This window comes from Corella eumyota, chromosome 3 (assembly GCF_963082875.1).
Source record: "Corella eumyota chromosome 3, kaCorEumy4.1, whole genome shotgun sequence".
Lineage (NCBI taxonomy): Eukaryota > Metazoa > Chordata > Ascidiacea > Phlebobranchia > Corellidae > Corella > Corella eumyota.
In genome coordinates, this window is record NC_137492.1 from 2,369,631 (window position 1) to 2,386,543 (window position 16,913).

At 33.3% G+C, this 16,913-nt stretch overlaps 3 protein-coding genes across 3 annotated transcripts; 1 reads left to right on the forward strand and 2 right to left on the reverse strand.

Moving 5' to 3' along the window:
- Window positions 1-201: 201 nt before the first annotated feature.
- On the reverse strand, window positions 202-10,902 carry LOC145745472 (uncharacterized). The gene is made up of 6 exons (XM_082563561.1): window positions 10,485-10,902; window positions 7,003-7,125; window positions 4,203-4,414; window positions 2,570-3,284; window positions 1,118-2,367; window positions 202-993 (listed from the first exon to the last, which is right to left on the reverse strand). The coding sequence occupies exons 1-6, from the start codon at window positions 10,609-10,611 to the stop codon at window positions 628-630; spliced, it is 2,793 nt and encodes a 930-aa protein (XP_082419687.1). The 5' UTR covers window positions 10,612-10,902; the 3' UTR covers window positions 202-627.
- Window positions 10,903-12,112: 1,210 nt separating this feature from the next.
- On the forward strand, window positions 12,113-13,987 carry LOC145744506 (ubiquitin-conjugating enzyme E2 N-like). The gene is made up of 5 exons (XM_082562355.1): window positions 12,113-12,249; window positions 12,320-12,421; window positions 12,647-12,791; window positions 13,126-13,266; window positions 13,351-13,987. Exons 1-5 carry the CDS (start codon window positions 12,220-12,222, stop codon window positions 13,389-13,391), a joined length of 459 nt encoding a protein of 152 aa, XP_082418481.1. The 5' UTR covers window positions 12,113-12,219; the 3' UTR covers window positions 13,392-13,987.
- A 304-nt stretch (window positions 13,988-14,291) lies between these two features.
- On the reverse strand, window positions 14,292-16,677 carry LOC145744543 (pyruvate dehydrogenase E1 component subunit beta, mitochondrial-like). Its single transcript, XM_082562414.1, has 9 exons — window positions 16,502-16,677; window positions 16,343-16,417; window positions 16,158-16,265; window positions 15,968-16,066; window positions 15,703-15,856; window positions 15,421-15,552; window positions 15,110-15,312; window positions 14,813-14,954; window positions 14,292-14,708 (listed from the first exon to the last, which is right to left on the reverse strand). Exons 1-9 carry the CDS (start codon window positions 16,529-16,531, stop codon window positions 14,539-14,541), a joined length of 1,113 nt encoding a protein of 370 aa, XP_082418540.1. The 5' UTR covers window positions 16,532-16,677; the 3' UTR covers window positions 14,292-14,538.
- Window positions 16,678-16,913: the final 236 nt, after the last annotated feature.

A 16,913-nucleotide genomic window follows, 5' to 3' on the forward strand; every position in this document is an offset into this window, starting at 1 on the left:
TTTTAATGTTATTTAATAGAAGTGTTTTATACATTGTCTATTAGCTACTCTCATGAACGAAAGGTATTTAATTTTTGTTTAAATGTTATAGTTTATAATAACTGATATTTGAATGTTAGTTAATTAATAGAGATCTTTGTTATATTGTCATCCGTAACTTATATTCTAGGTTTTAAAAGAAAACAAAATGTCGGATTTTTATCCATTTCTTTTTTATTTAAATCAAAAAAAAATGATGAACTTCAACAAAAAAACGAGGCAAGGAGAAAGTACAAAAACAGGTAACAGCTTAAGAGTACAACAAGTTCGGTATTAATAATGTTGTCTTAATTAAAAGCGAATAAAAAATGTAAAAATACTTCTAGTTCAGTCTTAATATGGCACCGAAATTACACAGAAATGATATACAGTCAACAGTAATATAGTGACCGCTGGCTATGGTATAAAAAAACGATATAAAATAGAGTTAATTTAAAATGTGGGAAGACATAACAAAATTTAGTTAAACTCATGTAAAACGCATTTTAAATTTAGGTTTTTCTAGTAAAAAAATGTCACCTTTCTTTATATTATATTAACATTGTATCGAAACTAGGTTTTTGACGTCATAATATTCTAACTATTACGTCACGAGGACGAAAGAGAAGCCATAGAGCCGGGTGAAAGAATATTCAAAGGTGATGACACGCTGGTGATATGGGAAGTTAACTTTGAAGCTACGCTGCTTACTTTGTCGGCAGGAATCGGCTGTCCCATTGCAGCAGCTATAGGCCTAACCGGTACACCAGCAAACGTCATCTGCCCGTTAACGACAGTTGGAAATTGGAAAATCGTATTCGAGCTACCAGGTGAGGTTACTTTTTTTTCGTCACAGTCTTTTTGTTGTTCTGTATTTTTAGATGTTGTTTCTTTGGCGTTTTCCGTCTTCACTAAAGACGATATATTGAAAGGCATTGGACTAAGCGTACTCCAGAAAGTAATACTGGGAATCACCTGTTAAAAAAAATTATAATTAGTTCTTGTAATGTTTTGGCAGCACTTTTTAAAAGCGTAATAAAAAAACTACTCATAATGTAGAGCCTTTGAGTAAGGTGCTATAAAAAGAAAAAGTTCTTACCATAGGTGAAGGTGTCATAATAACTGAAGTTGGAAAAAACGAGGCTTGAGTATCAGACGGAGTCTTCCGCGACACTGCGTCAGGGGTGTTTAAGCTTCTGCCATCATTTCCAATCAATGAACTAAAACGCAGGCCAGGAAATTGCGCAAACAGGTTTGATGATATCGAGTCCTCGCAGTCGGTTCTTGTCGACTTGCTAAGGTCGATAGGGCTCGGTTTTCGGTCGATGGATTTTTTACTGCTCACTCTGCGCTGATGCAAACTGGTGTTCTCCGCATTCTCTGATTTCACTTCGGTTTCGATTTGCTCAGGCGCTGGTATCAGCTCTGGGGATTTTCTTTTAACGGTTTCGGTTTCGTTATTTTTCAAATCGTTTCTCGTCTCGTGGTTACCAGGCGACGTGACGTCATCTTGTGTGCTTTGCAACGGGCTGGCAGGATTCGAGTTTGAGTTTTTGGGGGAAGTACACAGATCTAAAGGTGTTTCTATCACAAATTCGGTTTTTAATTTATGTTCTTCACGCGCATGAATATTTTTAGAGGCTTCGTTAAACATTGATGGGCTCTCTGTGCCTTGGTTGAGCCCGAAATCATGATGGTCACGGTTAAATGAGTTTTCCGACGAAAATTCTGATTGGTTCTGATGATTTGGTGGCGAACTTTTATGGCATTCCTGTTTGGGTCTTTGAGCTCGTTTGGGCTCGGGGGAAGTTCTTTTTTGTGGCGGCATATCGAGCAAGCTATCCTCGCGACGCCAGTTGGAAAACGAACCGTTCTCCTCCTCGTGTTTTCGCTTTTGTCCAACTTTGTACGCTGGAGGCAGCAAAGGATGGTTGGATGACAATTCGCTTCCTAACCCGGGAACTCGGGCCAAAATTGCCTCAGCCAATGCCTTTTTATTTTGATTGATTAAATCTTCAGAGGTGAATCCGCGTTTGCTCCTCATTGAATCTGCTGAAAATTCATGAAACTGATAATTGTTGTTGTTACTGAAATGTGAATTAGAAGGAGATCTCATAGACAGGTGAGAGTTAGGCGATGTTCTTTCCTCTTTAACTCTAGTTGATTGTATTTTTTCTCTGTATCCTTCTTTATGGTAAGGTTGCTGCTGTTGGCATTGCCTTGCAACAGGTCGGTGGTTGTTGTTGCTGTTGTTACGGTCCCAGTTATTCGACATCGCAAACTCTAAATTATCCCGATAGTCGCGTCCCGCAAATGGAGGATACCTGTAACCTTCATTTCCTGCGCTACCTGTAAGTTAAGTAAGAGTTAACTAAGTGCATATATACTGTATTTAAACTAGTAATGTTATAAGCTACCTTACATTAAAGGTACAGAAATCCAAAGCCTATAATGAATAAGCTATTCTGTCGTTATGATGCTTTAGCAATATTAGAATATGCCTAAAGCAAAACTTTATTATTGAATTAATAAACTTCAGTGGTTAACGAACCTGTTGAACCTTGTGAGTTGTGCCCTTGTGGAAATGGATATTCCGACTTTATCGAGTTAGAGGCGACCGCAGCAGCTGCTGCAGCCTGTCGAAATCCAGCCCAAAATGCGGCAGTTGCAGCGACATTCCGAGCCCGTTCATCTTCGCTCATATTCGCGGAAAACCCGGAGACAGCGGCAGCAGCCTCAGCAGGTGACATAGAGGTGTTATTCCTAGTACGGTCGTTATGTTTTCGAGGCCGAGTCGGTGAATATTGTTTATAATTTTCGACGCTCTCTCTCGACATAGAAGACGACTGTGTAGGTGAATATCGCTCTTGTTGGTATTTCCTTTGCTTTTGAGACTTAGAAGCTGCGGGATTTTGATGTTCTCGCGGGTTCGAATCCTTTGTTATATTATCACGGTAGCGCTTCGAGTTGTTATTTTCAAAATCCTTGGAGTTGTAATTGTTTTGGTTCGGAAAGCGGTACCCGTTGTATTCACCCTCATCGTTACCCCTATTTACTACCATCGACGGGGGTGTGTTGGACAGAGTGGGTGACGGGGGGTCCCCGGCGTCCCAATCTTCGCCCCCGGTACCTGAACTCCCGTCTCCGTGGGTGATAAGTCGCTCCATCTTGACCCGGAACGGGATTTTTGTTTCGGTTTTGATAATTTCGGGAAATGAGACGAATTTGTAAACAAACTTCTGTCCGTTGACTTTTTTGATGATATTCTAAAAATAAAATCAGGATATAAATATAAAAAGGAAAAAAATGAAGTTATATTTAGAGCAACTGAAGGTAAAATTTGAGTATTTGTTTGGAAATTCTGGATTTTTTAAAGTTTGTACTTTCCAAATCGTGGTATTCAAGGTTGAAAACAAAATAATTGCGTGAATAAGTATACAGCTGCTGGCGATAATTGAACGATTAAGTTCCCAGCTTTCTATTTGTATTTCCTGTCGCCCTCCCACATAACCCAAACAATTGGAAATCTGTTCTACTATATACGGAGGAAATGACGTCAATATCGCCAAGTCATGCCACCGTTCCGCGAGCACACAGGTAACGCCATTTAAATCTCACTAGTAATATGGCTTAGGTAAGGTATTTAAAACAGGGTTTTTCCTACACCGTGAGCGCGTATTAATATCCCTCCATTAGCATTTAAACAATAATCCAAAACGCCTAGAAATAATCCAAGAATTTGGAATGCAAATATGTCGTTTTTACAAACGTATATTAAATACATCAGTACGCATATAAACGTATGGGTAGTGCAGCTCGCCACGTGGTTGTATTATTCTTCTTTTATTATGCATTATGTTAAGCAACACAGACCACAAACCGCACAAGCGCATCTTGTTACAGGAAGCAAATGGAAAACTGAGAAGCCGGAAAGAAGGAGGGCCTTACAGCTCGCAGAGCCGCCGCATAATACAATATTGTCCTATTTTCAAACTAGGCAGTAATTTTTGCACAATACAATATTTAACAGTACGCAACATCCTGCATATATCGAGTAAATTGGCTTAACAATTCAACCACTAAATTCCACAAAACTGGCCTATATTTACTGATATATATTTACAATATTAGTAGTGATTTTTAATGCATATTTTACTCTAAGGTTATATGTTATTTTTTTTTACCTTGTCATAATAATAACGAAGTGCTCGGCTTAATTTATCATAGTTCATATTTGTTTTATTTTTCCTCAGTCCCCAAAGTCTAGCAACTTCTTCCGAGTTGTGGAGTTTAAATTCGCCGTCAGTTGAAGTCCAACTTATCAGTTGACTGTTTACGTTTGGCTCCATTAAAAGCTCAAGCAAAAATTGCCATAAGGTTACGTTCATATCAAGCACTGTAATAACAAAAATATGTGGGTTTAAATACTAGGTTTTGAAATTTTTATATTTAAAGTGTAATGGTATCTTGTCTTACGAACTAGACTAGTATATATATATGTGCAAATTGGATATATTTTTGTGCATATATATATGATAATAAAAGGGTTTTGTAAAGGAGTTGGTTTGAAATTATTTATATAAATTGATACAGAGTTTGGAAGGTTAGAATTGCGATTTTATGCTTTACAGGAAAATATGAAAAACGCGCGATTTTGCTCCGTTTGAAATCCAACACCGAACTAAAACCGGGGTTAGCAAAATTTTTTCGGTAATTAATAAAAGCCTCTTCCGTATGTTGACTTGTAGCAGGGAAGCTACTAATATCGCACCGACGATTGTTTAAAAGCACGTCAGCGCGCTGCTTTTTCATGGAAAATTAGAGGAACTTGCAATCGGAGAGGCAAGCTTGCTGTATAGGCGGCAGGAATTAATGTCAGAACGGATTGAAATTATCCCGACGCAGAGTACACGGCGTTTCCTGAATAACCAAGCGCTAATAGTAGCTCTAAACAGTTACCGGTTGTGTAAAGCATTGCATATTGGAGTACAATTAACCATAGCCAAAAGAACCGGTTCACTTTTAGGAAAAATGATTTACACAGAAATTGATACATGACTATAGCATTTATTACGAATAACACATCACTTTGTGACTAATAAATTAACCATTTATTTCATTCTAGTTTCGCTTCTTGCAATTTCGCTTGAGGCACTTTGATTAATACAACTTATTTATAGAACAGAACACGTACAGTATTATTGCCTTTTCATTACAGAATTATTTACGATCGACAGAAGGCGGGATCTCGCGTCAATAGACGACAAGTGCCGACGTTTTCAGATACTTTTCCGAATTTAATTTTCACTTCCCTTGCTTAGAGCGGTATTAATGCATTTGTCCGGTTTTGAAATAACTAGCAAATTTTTGATCCGCACGCAATATAACATACTTCCGTTACTGCATTTGAATTGCATTGAGTCAAATTTTGATAGAGATTCGAAATAATTGCAAAGCTTGTCAACGCGAAGAGCGACTTCCTGCAAACCGGTTTGTTTTATGTTTTAAAACCAAGTTGAAAGATAGTTCACCAACAAAACGCAGCACAACAAAATCATTCTAAATTTTTGCAAAAAATTCAAATACACGTTTTCAAATAACGCCAAATCATTTCATGGGCTAATATTTTTGAAAACACAAGGCGCTTAAACAGACATTTAACAGTTCAATAACTTATTTCAACACTTCGCGCTGTTTATTATCGTGAGGTAATGACCTATATTTCAACACCCATTTATACACTTAAGACGCGGCGAAATACACACGTCACAGCTAAGTGTTTATTTAAACTTCGGTTTCCGGCGTATATCTCTTATAAACTCTTGAGTCAGATCAATTTAATTCCGATTTCCTGTCAGGAAATCAGGTTTTATTTGGTTTAATACAGTTAGGGTCGCAATTAACGAAAAGACCATATTCGAAACTTGGTTTTGCGGTAAATTAATTGTAGGAATCGTCGATAAAGTCTCGCGTAATTTACAATTCAAGTTTTTTTTTCGTGGTCAAAAAACCAAGGATTTGTCGTGTAATGACTACCTATGGGTTTTTAAATACGGTTCGAACACAACACGATGTATAGAAATAAATACGTAAGGGTGGAGGTAATACCCAGGTTCAGAGCCGTAATTAATTTTCTCCAGAGCCGGAAAACATAACGATTTCACGCTCGATTCGTTCACAATGACTTAATTCCGTTATCGGATTTTTTTGGATAATTTACCACGTGCTCTGACGATATTTAATTCGCTTTCAAAAATTGTTCGGGCGAGAGTTGGCATTTCCGGCCGGCGGAAATGAACGAATTTTTTTTGTTTGTTGTTAGAGATGGGTAAAGGTGTTATGCCTTTCCTTCGGAAACCGTTCTAACATACGCTCCATTGAATACATAGTATTAGAATGATGTCACGAGTTTTTAAATTTGAATCGAAATTTCATAAAAACAAGTAAATTTCCCGTATACCCAATAAAAAACACACAAAAAATACCGAAAAAAAAAACACTTCTAAAACAAAATCGAAACTTACATAAAAAAATTTCGAAAAAATAATTACGTTAATTTTTATACAATTCCACTTGGATTTTACAACAACAAAATCCACAAACGACAAATATTAAACCCTTTTAATGCCACATGGTTTATTTTACCGCCTAATTATTCTTAATAATTGACGCTGCTATTTTGTATAGCCTTCATGCGTCTGTTTCCGCCCATTATATTATACAACGCTGAAAACACGTTGAGCACAACAGCTATGGTATAGCAATTTTCAACGTTAATATATTAGAAAATATACCGCGTTATAAGTATATAGAAATTATCAAAATTAAAAAGAAAATGTTTGTTGATAATTTACTTAAAAAAATTAATTAAATAATCGAATTTTTTAAAAACCTTTTCGTGTAAAAATAACTTTAAGCAACTTTTTTTTGGGCCATTTTGTTTCAATTTTTTTTTTAATTAAAAAAACGACATTATTAATTTACCTCTTGGCAAATGGGCTCCTAAATTTTGTTGAACGCTGCTCAAACGCATTCTATTTTCATTATGAAGATCCATGTCGGCCATGTTATTTATTGATTTTAAGTTATCAGCCTGCACAGGCAAATCTAAAAAAAAAATTAAAAAATATTGTTAAAAAAAATTCGAAACAAAATAATTAAATTTTTTTTAATATATATTTATGTGTAACCAATATAAAATACATATTTAGAAATATTTTAAATTGCGAAGAGTTGTTGACAATATAAACTCCTTTTATGTTTGTAATTATTATTAATATGTCAGTATGAACGTAACAGTTGTCAAAAGCAGAATGTTCTATTTTATAATTAATTAACTTGTTTCGATAATAAAACTGTATTATCACAAAATGTAAATAAATTTCGGCCTAATTATTTATTTAGTCTAATGACAACCTCATATTGGTAATTGTATTAAAATCAGTCTATAATATACAAAATAAACAAAGGCATTAGTGCTTGAAGTTGTCTCTGTATATATAGTGTACTAAACAAGTTATATTGGTCTAAATTTTTTTCATACTGCGTCTAATTAACATAAACTAAACCTAACTTTATCTAACAGCTTTCCATAATATGTCTAACTATCGATACATCTACATACACCACGTGTGCTTACAGTCTAAATTCCTATAAACATCACCAGTTCGTTGTCGCTTATTCTATTTCTTTACCCAGCTAGGCTAACACAAGTATTAGTGAGAATCGAGCTGTAAATATGAGACGGAAGAGGCATTTACAGCGACCAGGAAGTACCGCGGAGCCGAGCCTGAAATGTGATTGTGTGTGCGCGCGCACCAAGCACGCGCCCGCGCGAAATCCACAATTAGACAAACTCGGTTTCACAGCACACAAGTGACGTCATAATCATCGTATACGTAAATCTGGTTAGAAAAATCTTATCTTTAAATCGCTGTCGTTTGTCGGGATATTTATAACAAACCGCAGTCAACTTTACAATTGAAGATCAATATTATTTTTAAATATAAAGCCTAATAAACAAGGCCGATGTACTCAAAAACACCCCCTTACAGCTGTTTTCAACCTAAAATAACCAAAAAAAAAATACTGAAGACCCTATCTGACCTTACATCACCTAATACACGTTGTCTAATATGCATTTGGAAATTCGTGAATACCTTTGCGACGGATTTGCGCACATATAAGTAAGTCAGACTTTATCGAAAGAGAAGGGGCCGGCACGTCATTCAGGAAGTAACGGGACAGGTTTCCGCCAAAGTGATCTATACCGCAGACGTTCCAGAATATATAACCCCCACTAACAATAGGCCATTACATCACATACTATTACGCCAAGAGTTGGGAAAGACGGGAAGTCGGTACCGTTTACTTTGACGCTATATCGAGTTTTCACATTTATTTTTACACTAACAAGCAGTCAGCTTGTATTTTAAGGGTATATGTAGTGTAATAAATACAGCATTATAAGCTACATACCCTTAATTACCTTCTTACTCAATAAACAAACTACAGATTAAGCGGAAACTTTCAACCTAAACAAAGCCATTTTGTTTTTATATCTAAACTGCTGAAGGGTATAAGTTATTCTCTTCTACGGAAATTAATTTCAAATTATGACGTCATTTTTTAACGACAGGATCATCGACGTCATAATTGGTAGGTCGACATGAAACGGAACATGTAAACAGTTTTAACTACCGACAAAGATCAGTTGAAGACCAACTGACCGGATATTTTAAAATCGAAATTAACCCTTAAAATTGAGACGTCGTGTTAATTAAAACCATTTAAAATTTTTCGGTAAGAAATTAGGGCGATTATTTCAAAGCTTAGCTGGAGTTTATAGGTCATTAGTTTTAATTGTTTATTTTACATTTTTTTTATTTTTGAAATTTTTTTAAAAAATGTAAATTTACCAACTTTTTTATTTTAAAAAAATATTATCTGTGGTATTTTACCTGTTTTAAATAAAGTTTTAAAAATAAGGACATTTTATAAAAAGTTTATTTGGGCATTTTCTACCACAAAACATGTTTTATGGATTAGCCCAGTTATTCAACAAATCGTGTTACTTAGGTTCGTTTAAAACTTTATTTTTTCTAATCTCTTAAATGATCTAATAAAATAAAGTTTTTTTTGCCGAAAACATCTTTCAATAAAATTAATTACCTAAAAAATTCTGGTAAAACGTACGTCTTCATACTTTATATATGTATATATTTTTATTAGTGTAGTATACTATATGTATACTAAGTTTAAATTACTATACAAGGGCAAAAGTGCATTTTATAACGAATAATTCATGTTCGCTCCGTTTTTTATTTCCTGTCGACGTCTATTTTTCCTTGTTTCTCAATTTTTGCGGCTGACTTCCGTCTGTTCGTGCCAGAAGTTAACTTTCCCACGGTTCTGGCCACGATCCGGAAGTAGAAAATCGCAATAGATTGCCACCGAGTTTGAATTAATAACAACATTTTTGTGTTCGGCATCAATTAATTGTGTTTAATTGCGGCGATATATTTATAGAGTTATTGAATATTTTTAAAGATGCTAAAAGATGGTGGAATTTTTGTGGTAACGCCAAACGTTAAATGCGATTAAAATCCTTTATAAAAATACTCACTGATTCAAATGAAAAATATCATGCTTTTATATAATAGGGGTATTACTTGGATGACATTTTCAATAACCGGTTTGCAATCGAGTTAAATAATGTCGGGCTAAATGTCGGTGGCACTAAGATTAAAAATTAAACCCATACCAGTCTCCGAAATTAAAAATAGACCAATGCCTAATAATAAATAGGATTAAACTTGTGTGCATTGTGTATATACGTTTATGAGTAACAGTGCTAACCACGATACGGTCCTAACTTAGCCGGAAAATTCCGTGAGTCAATATGACATCATAGAGAGTTGATGAGTGGTAATGAAGCTCTGTCAACACGACGACTCGAACTGGATTTCTAATTAAGACAGGAACTAGAACGTGTAAGGTGCGACGAGGCGTAAAACGCTTGTAAAGCTAAACAATAAACCCTACACATACATGTAATACCACAATACACACCCGCCTACCTATATTCGGGCCTAGTTTAAATACGCTGTGCAAATAAAACAAGCCATCACGTTGCCAAGCGAGAGAACCACTTAGATAAATCCGGAACTAGGCGAACTGCGGGCGGAAGTAAACGGAATTAGCGGAGCGCCTTCTCCGCTTGTTTCTTTATTGCAACGGAATAAGCGAAACGAGAAAAACAAAAGGTTGCTTGAGTTTACCCTTCACAGAAACACGCGCTTATAATAAAAGACAATAAAGAAATTCGATTGAAATGAGACTTTCAATAACAAAACAAAACGAAAGGATAAAAAAAAGTCCTTGCCAAAACGAAAGTAACACATGTACATACCAAGTATTTGAAAATATTAATAATAAAAACCACAAAACATATTTCGGACACTTACCTTCTGATATTTTCGTTTTAAGCTGACTGTCAGATTGTAATTCTGCTGGGTTAGATTTGTTGAAATTTTGAGAGTTCGATTTGGACAACGTTTTTTGAGTTTGGTTGCTGGCAAATTTCAAAGTCATAATTCACAGTTTAACCCGGATATGCTTTAAACTGCGCTCCCGGATATAACTTCTTTTTACAGCTATTTAAAGAATTTGTTCTGTAAATTAGAAAACCTTTTTAAAAACGACCAGCGCCATGCTAGGTTTGTTGAATATGCTAAATTGTTTACGTCATATATAGATTATTGTTACGTAAACATACTGCCTTATAAACTTTCATAATATTTAATACTTGTTCAAATAACTGCCATTTTAAATTCAAATAATAAATAAGACTGTTCCTAAGGCGAGCTTGTTACCTAAATAAAGTTAGACTGTATTAAACTTGTATAAACTTTTTAATTATACTTCTTATAGGTGGTTTATATGCTAACACCAGCTGTCAAACTTATGATAACGTTTACTCTACATTCTAATATAAAGACTTCTTTTTTTACCACTCGCGAGCACAAAGAACGAAATTAAAGAACTCGCCATATCCGCTCTATTGTTCTTCTATTGTGACATAATCATTTGGCGAACTACGTCACGACCGAACGGAAGTGGCCGCGGAAAGACGCACAAACAAAGTCTCCGATTTGAAAAACATAACAGCCGAGAGAAGGGATGTCTCTCTCCTTTCGCCTTTTTCGTTCCGCCGGACGACTGTTTATTAATCGCTTCTCTCACTTTTTCGCTCGCTCTTTATCTTTTTAATTATGTCTTACAGACTTTTCGTCCCTTCTCGTTTCCTGCGATCGGATATTTCATAAAAACAACTGCGCATAAAATGTGTGAACAAAATATCGATTTTAAATTTTGTTAAAATAAAGGAATCACAATTTTGTTAACGGTCTATCTACACTTTCCTGAAAACGCTAAATGAAAAACAACACAGAAAAACATTTTATCAAAAACAGATAAAATGTATAGTTAATCAAATAATAAGATTGATTATATTTGAATAATTACTGCAAAATAAAAAAGCACTAAAAAATTTGTGCAAACTTTTATTAAAAATATAAGTGTATTTTTCGAAATATGTATTTGTTATTTTTTACTAAAAAAATTGTACAGTAACGAAACAATTTTGCTATAAAATCCCATGAGCATTATTTGTATTAGTTTAAAAATTACTTTTATTATAAAAATTATTATAAAACGTTTAAAGACCAATTTTAAATTCAGTTATTTTTATAGTTAGAAACACATCTTTAAGTAAACATAAATAAATTTATCTTAAATTTAGACTGATTAAAATATTTTAATTATTAAAAAGAATTATCTATTCGGTAGTTTTATCAAAAATTTGTAATTTTTCAGGCGTTTAGAAAGTAATTTTTAAGCACACAATAATGTTTTATATTATTAATTTGTTAATGTTTAACTTAAATTTTGTTTTTGTTCAAAATTGTTGGTAATAAAATAGAAAATGAAATATGTACACAACAATGAAAAAATGGCTAAATATTAGTAATGTCACAAAACGGTTAATACTGGCCCGCTATACTAGCTATGTGAATGTTTTTATCGCCCTTCCCCAGTTTTGTTTTTTATTTTATTGCCTTATCTTACGTATCACCTTATTTTTTGTAGATTTGTGGTTACATTTAATATTAATAGTTTTGTAATCACGTTGAATTTAAGATGGCGGGTTTGCCTAGAAGAATTCAAAAGGTAAGTTGTATTTAAAAAAAAAAATTGTAATAAAATGTGCTCTCATAATATTACTTCGTTTAAATTATAGGAGACCCAAAGGTTATTATCTGAACCTGTTCCTGGCATTTGTGCTTTGCCTGACGACCAAAACTTGAGATATTTTCATGTAGTTATAGATGGACCAAAAGATGTAAGATTTTTATAAAATATTATCAGGCCTAAAACTGAATCTTATTTGTTTTTGTACATCGTAGTTATAAATATAAAATGTAATATATAGCTTAGTATTAATAAAGTTAGATATTTTTTCGATATATATTTCAGTGATACAAACACTTAAAGGACCGCTTACAGACTTAAGACATATCTTAGAACCTTGATTATTCAATCTTTAAATTAACCCTTTTTTTTACAGTCGCCATTCGAAAATGGTAAATTTAAATTAGAATTATTTTTACCTGAAGAATATCCAATGGCTGCTCCTAAAGTACGATTTCTCACTAAAATATATCACCCTAACATTGATAAAGTTGGTAGAATATGCTTAGATATTTTAAAAGGTAAGGTACAATGTCTATTTTTTTTTTTTATATTTGTTTATTTCCAATGTGGAAAGGTTGACTTCATGACCCAAACATAGAGCAATATCAGTTACCCTGACATTTTAGCTGCCTTTGACAGTTTGGGATAATAAAGATTATAATTTTGTATTAGTTTTTTCTTGGCTCTGCAAGTTTATATTGTTTATGGCGCCTAACCGTGGAGCACAACAGCAGGAAGGCAGTGGGGATTGAACCCAGGGCTTTAAGTAGTGAATCCAAATGTTCTAACCATTACACCACGCTACCGGTCAAAATTACAATAACATCGGTGTTATTTTATAAACTGATTTAGATAAATGGAGTCCAGCTTTGCAAATGAGAACAGTTCTTTTATCAATTCAAGCACTTTTAAGTGCCCCTAATCCGGATGATCCTTTAGCTAATGATGTTGCGGATATTTGGAAAGAAAATGAAGTTATGGCCATGCAGACAGGTAACATGTTATTTTAAATATATTTTTGTATAAATAATGCCCTTAATTAATGCGTGGTATTAACTATTTTGTATGACTTTACAGCCAGAGACTGGACTACAAAATATGCACTTCCTAGATTTTAGGAATTGTGCTTCTTTCTATTTAATTGTGTTGTGGGTTGGCATTCTTTACATTTTCACGAACTTTATAAACTACGTATTATTAGTAGTATTTTTTTAAGAATGAAAACTAGGCAAAAATCATATTTTTTTTGAAGGATTTATGTTGTACTGCATGATTATAAATAACCTACTATGTTGTTAGGCTTTGGTAAAAATATGACAAAAAAGTTATTAAATTTGCCATTAAAAATTACCATACAATGCATTTAGTTTAATTATAAAGTTCAAAATTTGTAGTGAATTACTTTTCAATAACTTAGTTAAGCAATTTTAATTCAAAATTGTAGTTTTTCTAATTTTTAGGGCTTTTTTATTGTGCTTTTTAAATATTAGTGTGGGTAATTAATATAATAACTTTTGGTTTATATAAGTCGATCCTATGCGACAATGTTTCGTTTTTTCTTTAATAAAACTTTTTCAATTTTATTAACCTCTGTAATTGTATAGAAAAAACTTTTTCATTTTCAACTTTATTGTTTTTGTATATTGAATGGATAATATTGTTTAATATTTAAGTGACGCTATAAAAAGTTCCAAATGAAAATAAATTGAATAGTTCTAGGACGTTGTTTGTACTTTGTTAAATGTTCGTAATAATTTATTTTTAATTTTTTGAAAGTTTTTTAAATCATTGGCAAAAAACAATTTTTAAATTTTGTAAGTCTTTGCTTTCTGAAAAAATGCTTATTTCATTTTTTAGTTACAGGTGATCATTAAGCTATTTTTTTTCTCTTTTTTATAATTAAAAAGTAAGGGTTTTTAAGGATCTTAAACCTTCTAGCACTTAAATGCTAACTGTTTACAATTTTAAATAATCTGAGTGTCAAAAATGTTTATAAGAATCAATAGTTGTTTGTTCAATATAAATGTATTGGCAAATTTAGTTTATTATGACAGGAATATAATTTTACATGCTGGGAAACCATTTAGTAATTTTATTATTGAGTTATTTTTGCAAGTATAAACAGATAAGTTTGTGCGAAAAAGCTTAAAAAACTAGCCAACCAGTGTTATAGACATAGCAAAAACAATATAAATATAAGTTTTAATTTAACAGTAAAAAGTAGAAATAAAAATATCAGTTAAGAACTTGAGATTTTATAAATGACTAAGTAGATGCTACAACGTTTTGTTGTAGATGCAGAGTTTTTTTGACAGATAAAACCACATCTTTAACATTGGGTAAAGCACCATTTTCTAAGACTTGTGCATAGGGCATTGGAACATCAGCTCCGGTTACTCTAACTGCTGGCGCATCAAGATAATCAAATGCCCGGCCTGTAATACAAAAACTGATCAAGACGCAGACGCATAAAAAAAATGAAATAGAATTCTCAGTAATGTAAAAAAGTCGAAAATATTTAAGTTTTTTTTGTGTTTACCTTCCATTATTTGAGCACAGATTTCTGACCCGATTCCGAATTGTGGCCAGCCTCCTTCTACTGTTACTAAGTGGTTGGTTTTCATAACACTTTTCTCTATACATTCAATATCAAGTGGTCGAATACTTCTCATGTTAATTACCTAAAAGATGAAATAAAATAGTTGTAAGTATTACCATTAAACTGATATTATATGGATCTAACTAAGTGAATAAATTTAAAAAGTGGAAAAAATATAGTTAAATAAGTGAGTTTTATATCCTTCAATAAATACAAAAACAAACATATTTAGTTTACTTCACAATTAATTCCCTCTGCTGCTAGTTGTTCTGCAGCTTCTAAACACAAACCAACAGGTTTTGAATGGGAAACGAGAGTGACATGGTTGCCCTCTCTTTCTACTTTTGCTTTGCCGATCTCGATCACAAAATCATGGGAAAGAGCTTCATCAGAAACAGGGAATGAGGTCCCGTACATTAACTCATTTTCCAGCACCACAACTAAAGAAATTACAGAGACCTTATTTACCTTAACGATACTTTTACATATGAATTTATAGAAAAGTTTGTAAACTTAGTTTCCTTAGTTTAAATGAATTGCAGTCTTACCTGGGTTTGGATCTCTAATGGCAGCTTTAAGTAACCCTCTGCAGTCCTCAGAGTTGAAGGGGGAAACTACTTTTAACCCAGGACAGTGGCCATACCATGCAGCAAAACACTGAGAATGCTGAGCCCCAACACCTTAAAAACAGTAACAAATTAAAACCTTGTTAGTAAAATTTTTGGCAAAATAGAGCAGATGAGATTTGTCTAGTTGCAAGAGAGCTGAGGTCAAAAAGCAATACATGATATACAAGAAATTTATCACAGCCTAAACATTGTATTATTTACCCGCAGCAGCTCCATTAGGGCCACGAAACACAACTGGACATTTCACTGAACCTGCTGACATGTAGTGACTTTTTGCCGCCGAGTTTATCACCTGATCAATTGCTTGCATAGAAAAGTTAAAGGTCATGAACTCACAGATTGGTTTCAGGCCAGCCTACAAAAAGAACCCATGTCTTAGTATATACTAGATAGGTTTAAGTTAACTAAAAACCTTATGCTGGATTTTCAAAGGTAAATTCCATTTATTAATGATCTTATTAGTTACCATAGCAGCACCAACAGCTATTCCTGCAAATCCACTCTCTGTAATCGGTGTGTCAATCACTCGATCATCTCCATACTTCCTCCATAGACCTCTGCTTACCTGTTACATAGGTTGATGTTTAACACCAAATGCTTATACAAAATTGACACATTTTTTCAGATTAAAATTTAGCAAAAATAAAAAAATTTACTTTATAAGCTCCATCATACTGAGCCACTTCTTCTCCAAGCAAAAACACGTTATCATCTCTTGCCATTTCCTCGTCCATAGCCGTGTTTAAAGCATCACGAACATACATCTGAGTAAAGAAACAATAAAATAAAATGTGTCACATATCAGTCTCAACTGTTGTTTATACATTAATAATGACATTACCTCGGAAGGTGCATTTAACTTTGTGGTTGTTGAGAGATTCCTTGATAACAAACATCTTGTGAGATTTTTGGAAAGCTGTAAAATAATTAAACATAAAATTTAATATTCTGTGCCTGTAAAATTGTATTTTTTTTAACCTCAATTAACTTATATACTTACTGGTTGCTGTAAAAGTTTCGTAATCAACATTTTTGTTTGAAAATTTAAACTTATAAGAATTCAAGCCGAAAAGTCAAGTAAATTTACTGGCAAGCTTAATACAAAAAAAATGTTTACTGTTTATTGTAACAAATATATTAAGATGTGACAACTTTAATAATTATACAAAAACTATAAATAACCATTATGAGAACATTTCAATGTTAAAGTTCGGGAAAGTCCCTTTCAAAATGGGGAACCGGAAAGACCAGTACCGGTTGGTACCATTCCACCATTTTCTAAACTCTGATTTAAATTAGAATTAAAGTCTTCAAACTTTAATTATCTTTTTTATAACCTGCAAAGTTTAAAAATAAATTATTTTCTGCTTTAAAATAACAAGCATTTATTTAATAAAAATGTTATTGGTAAG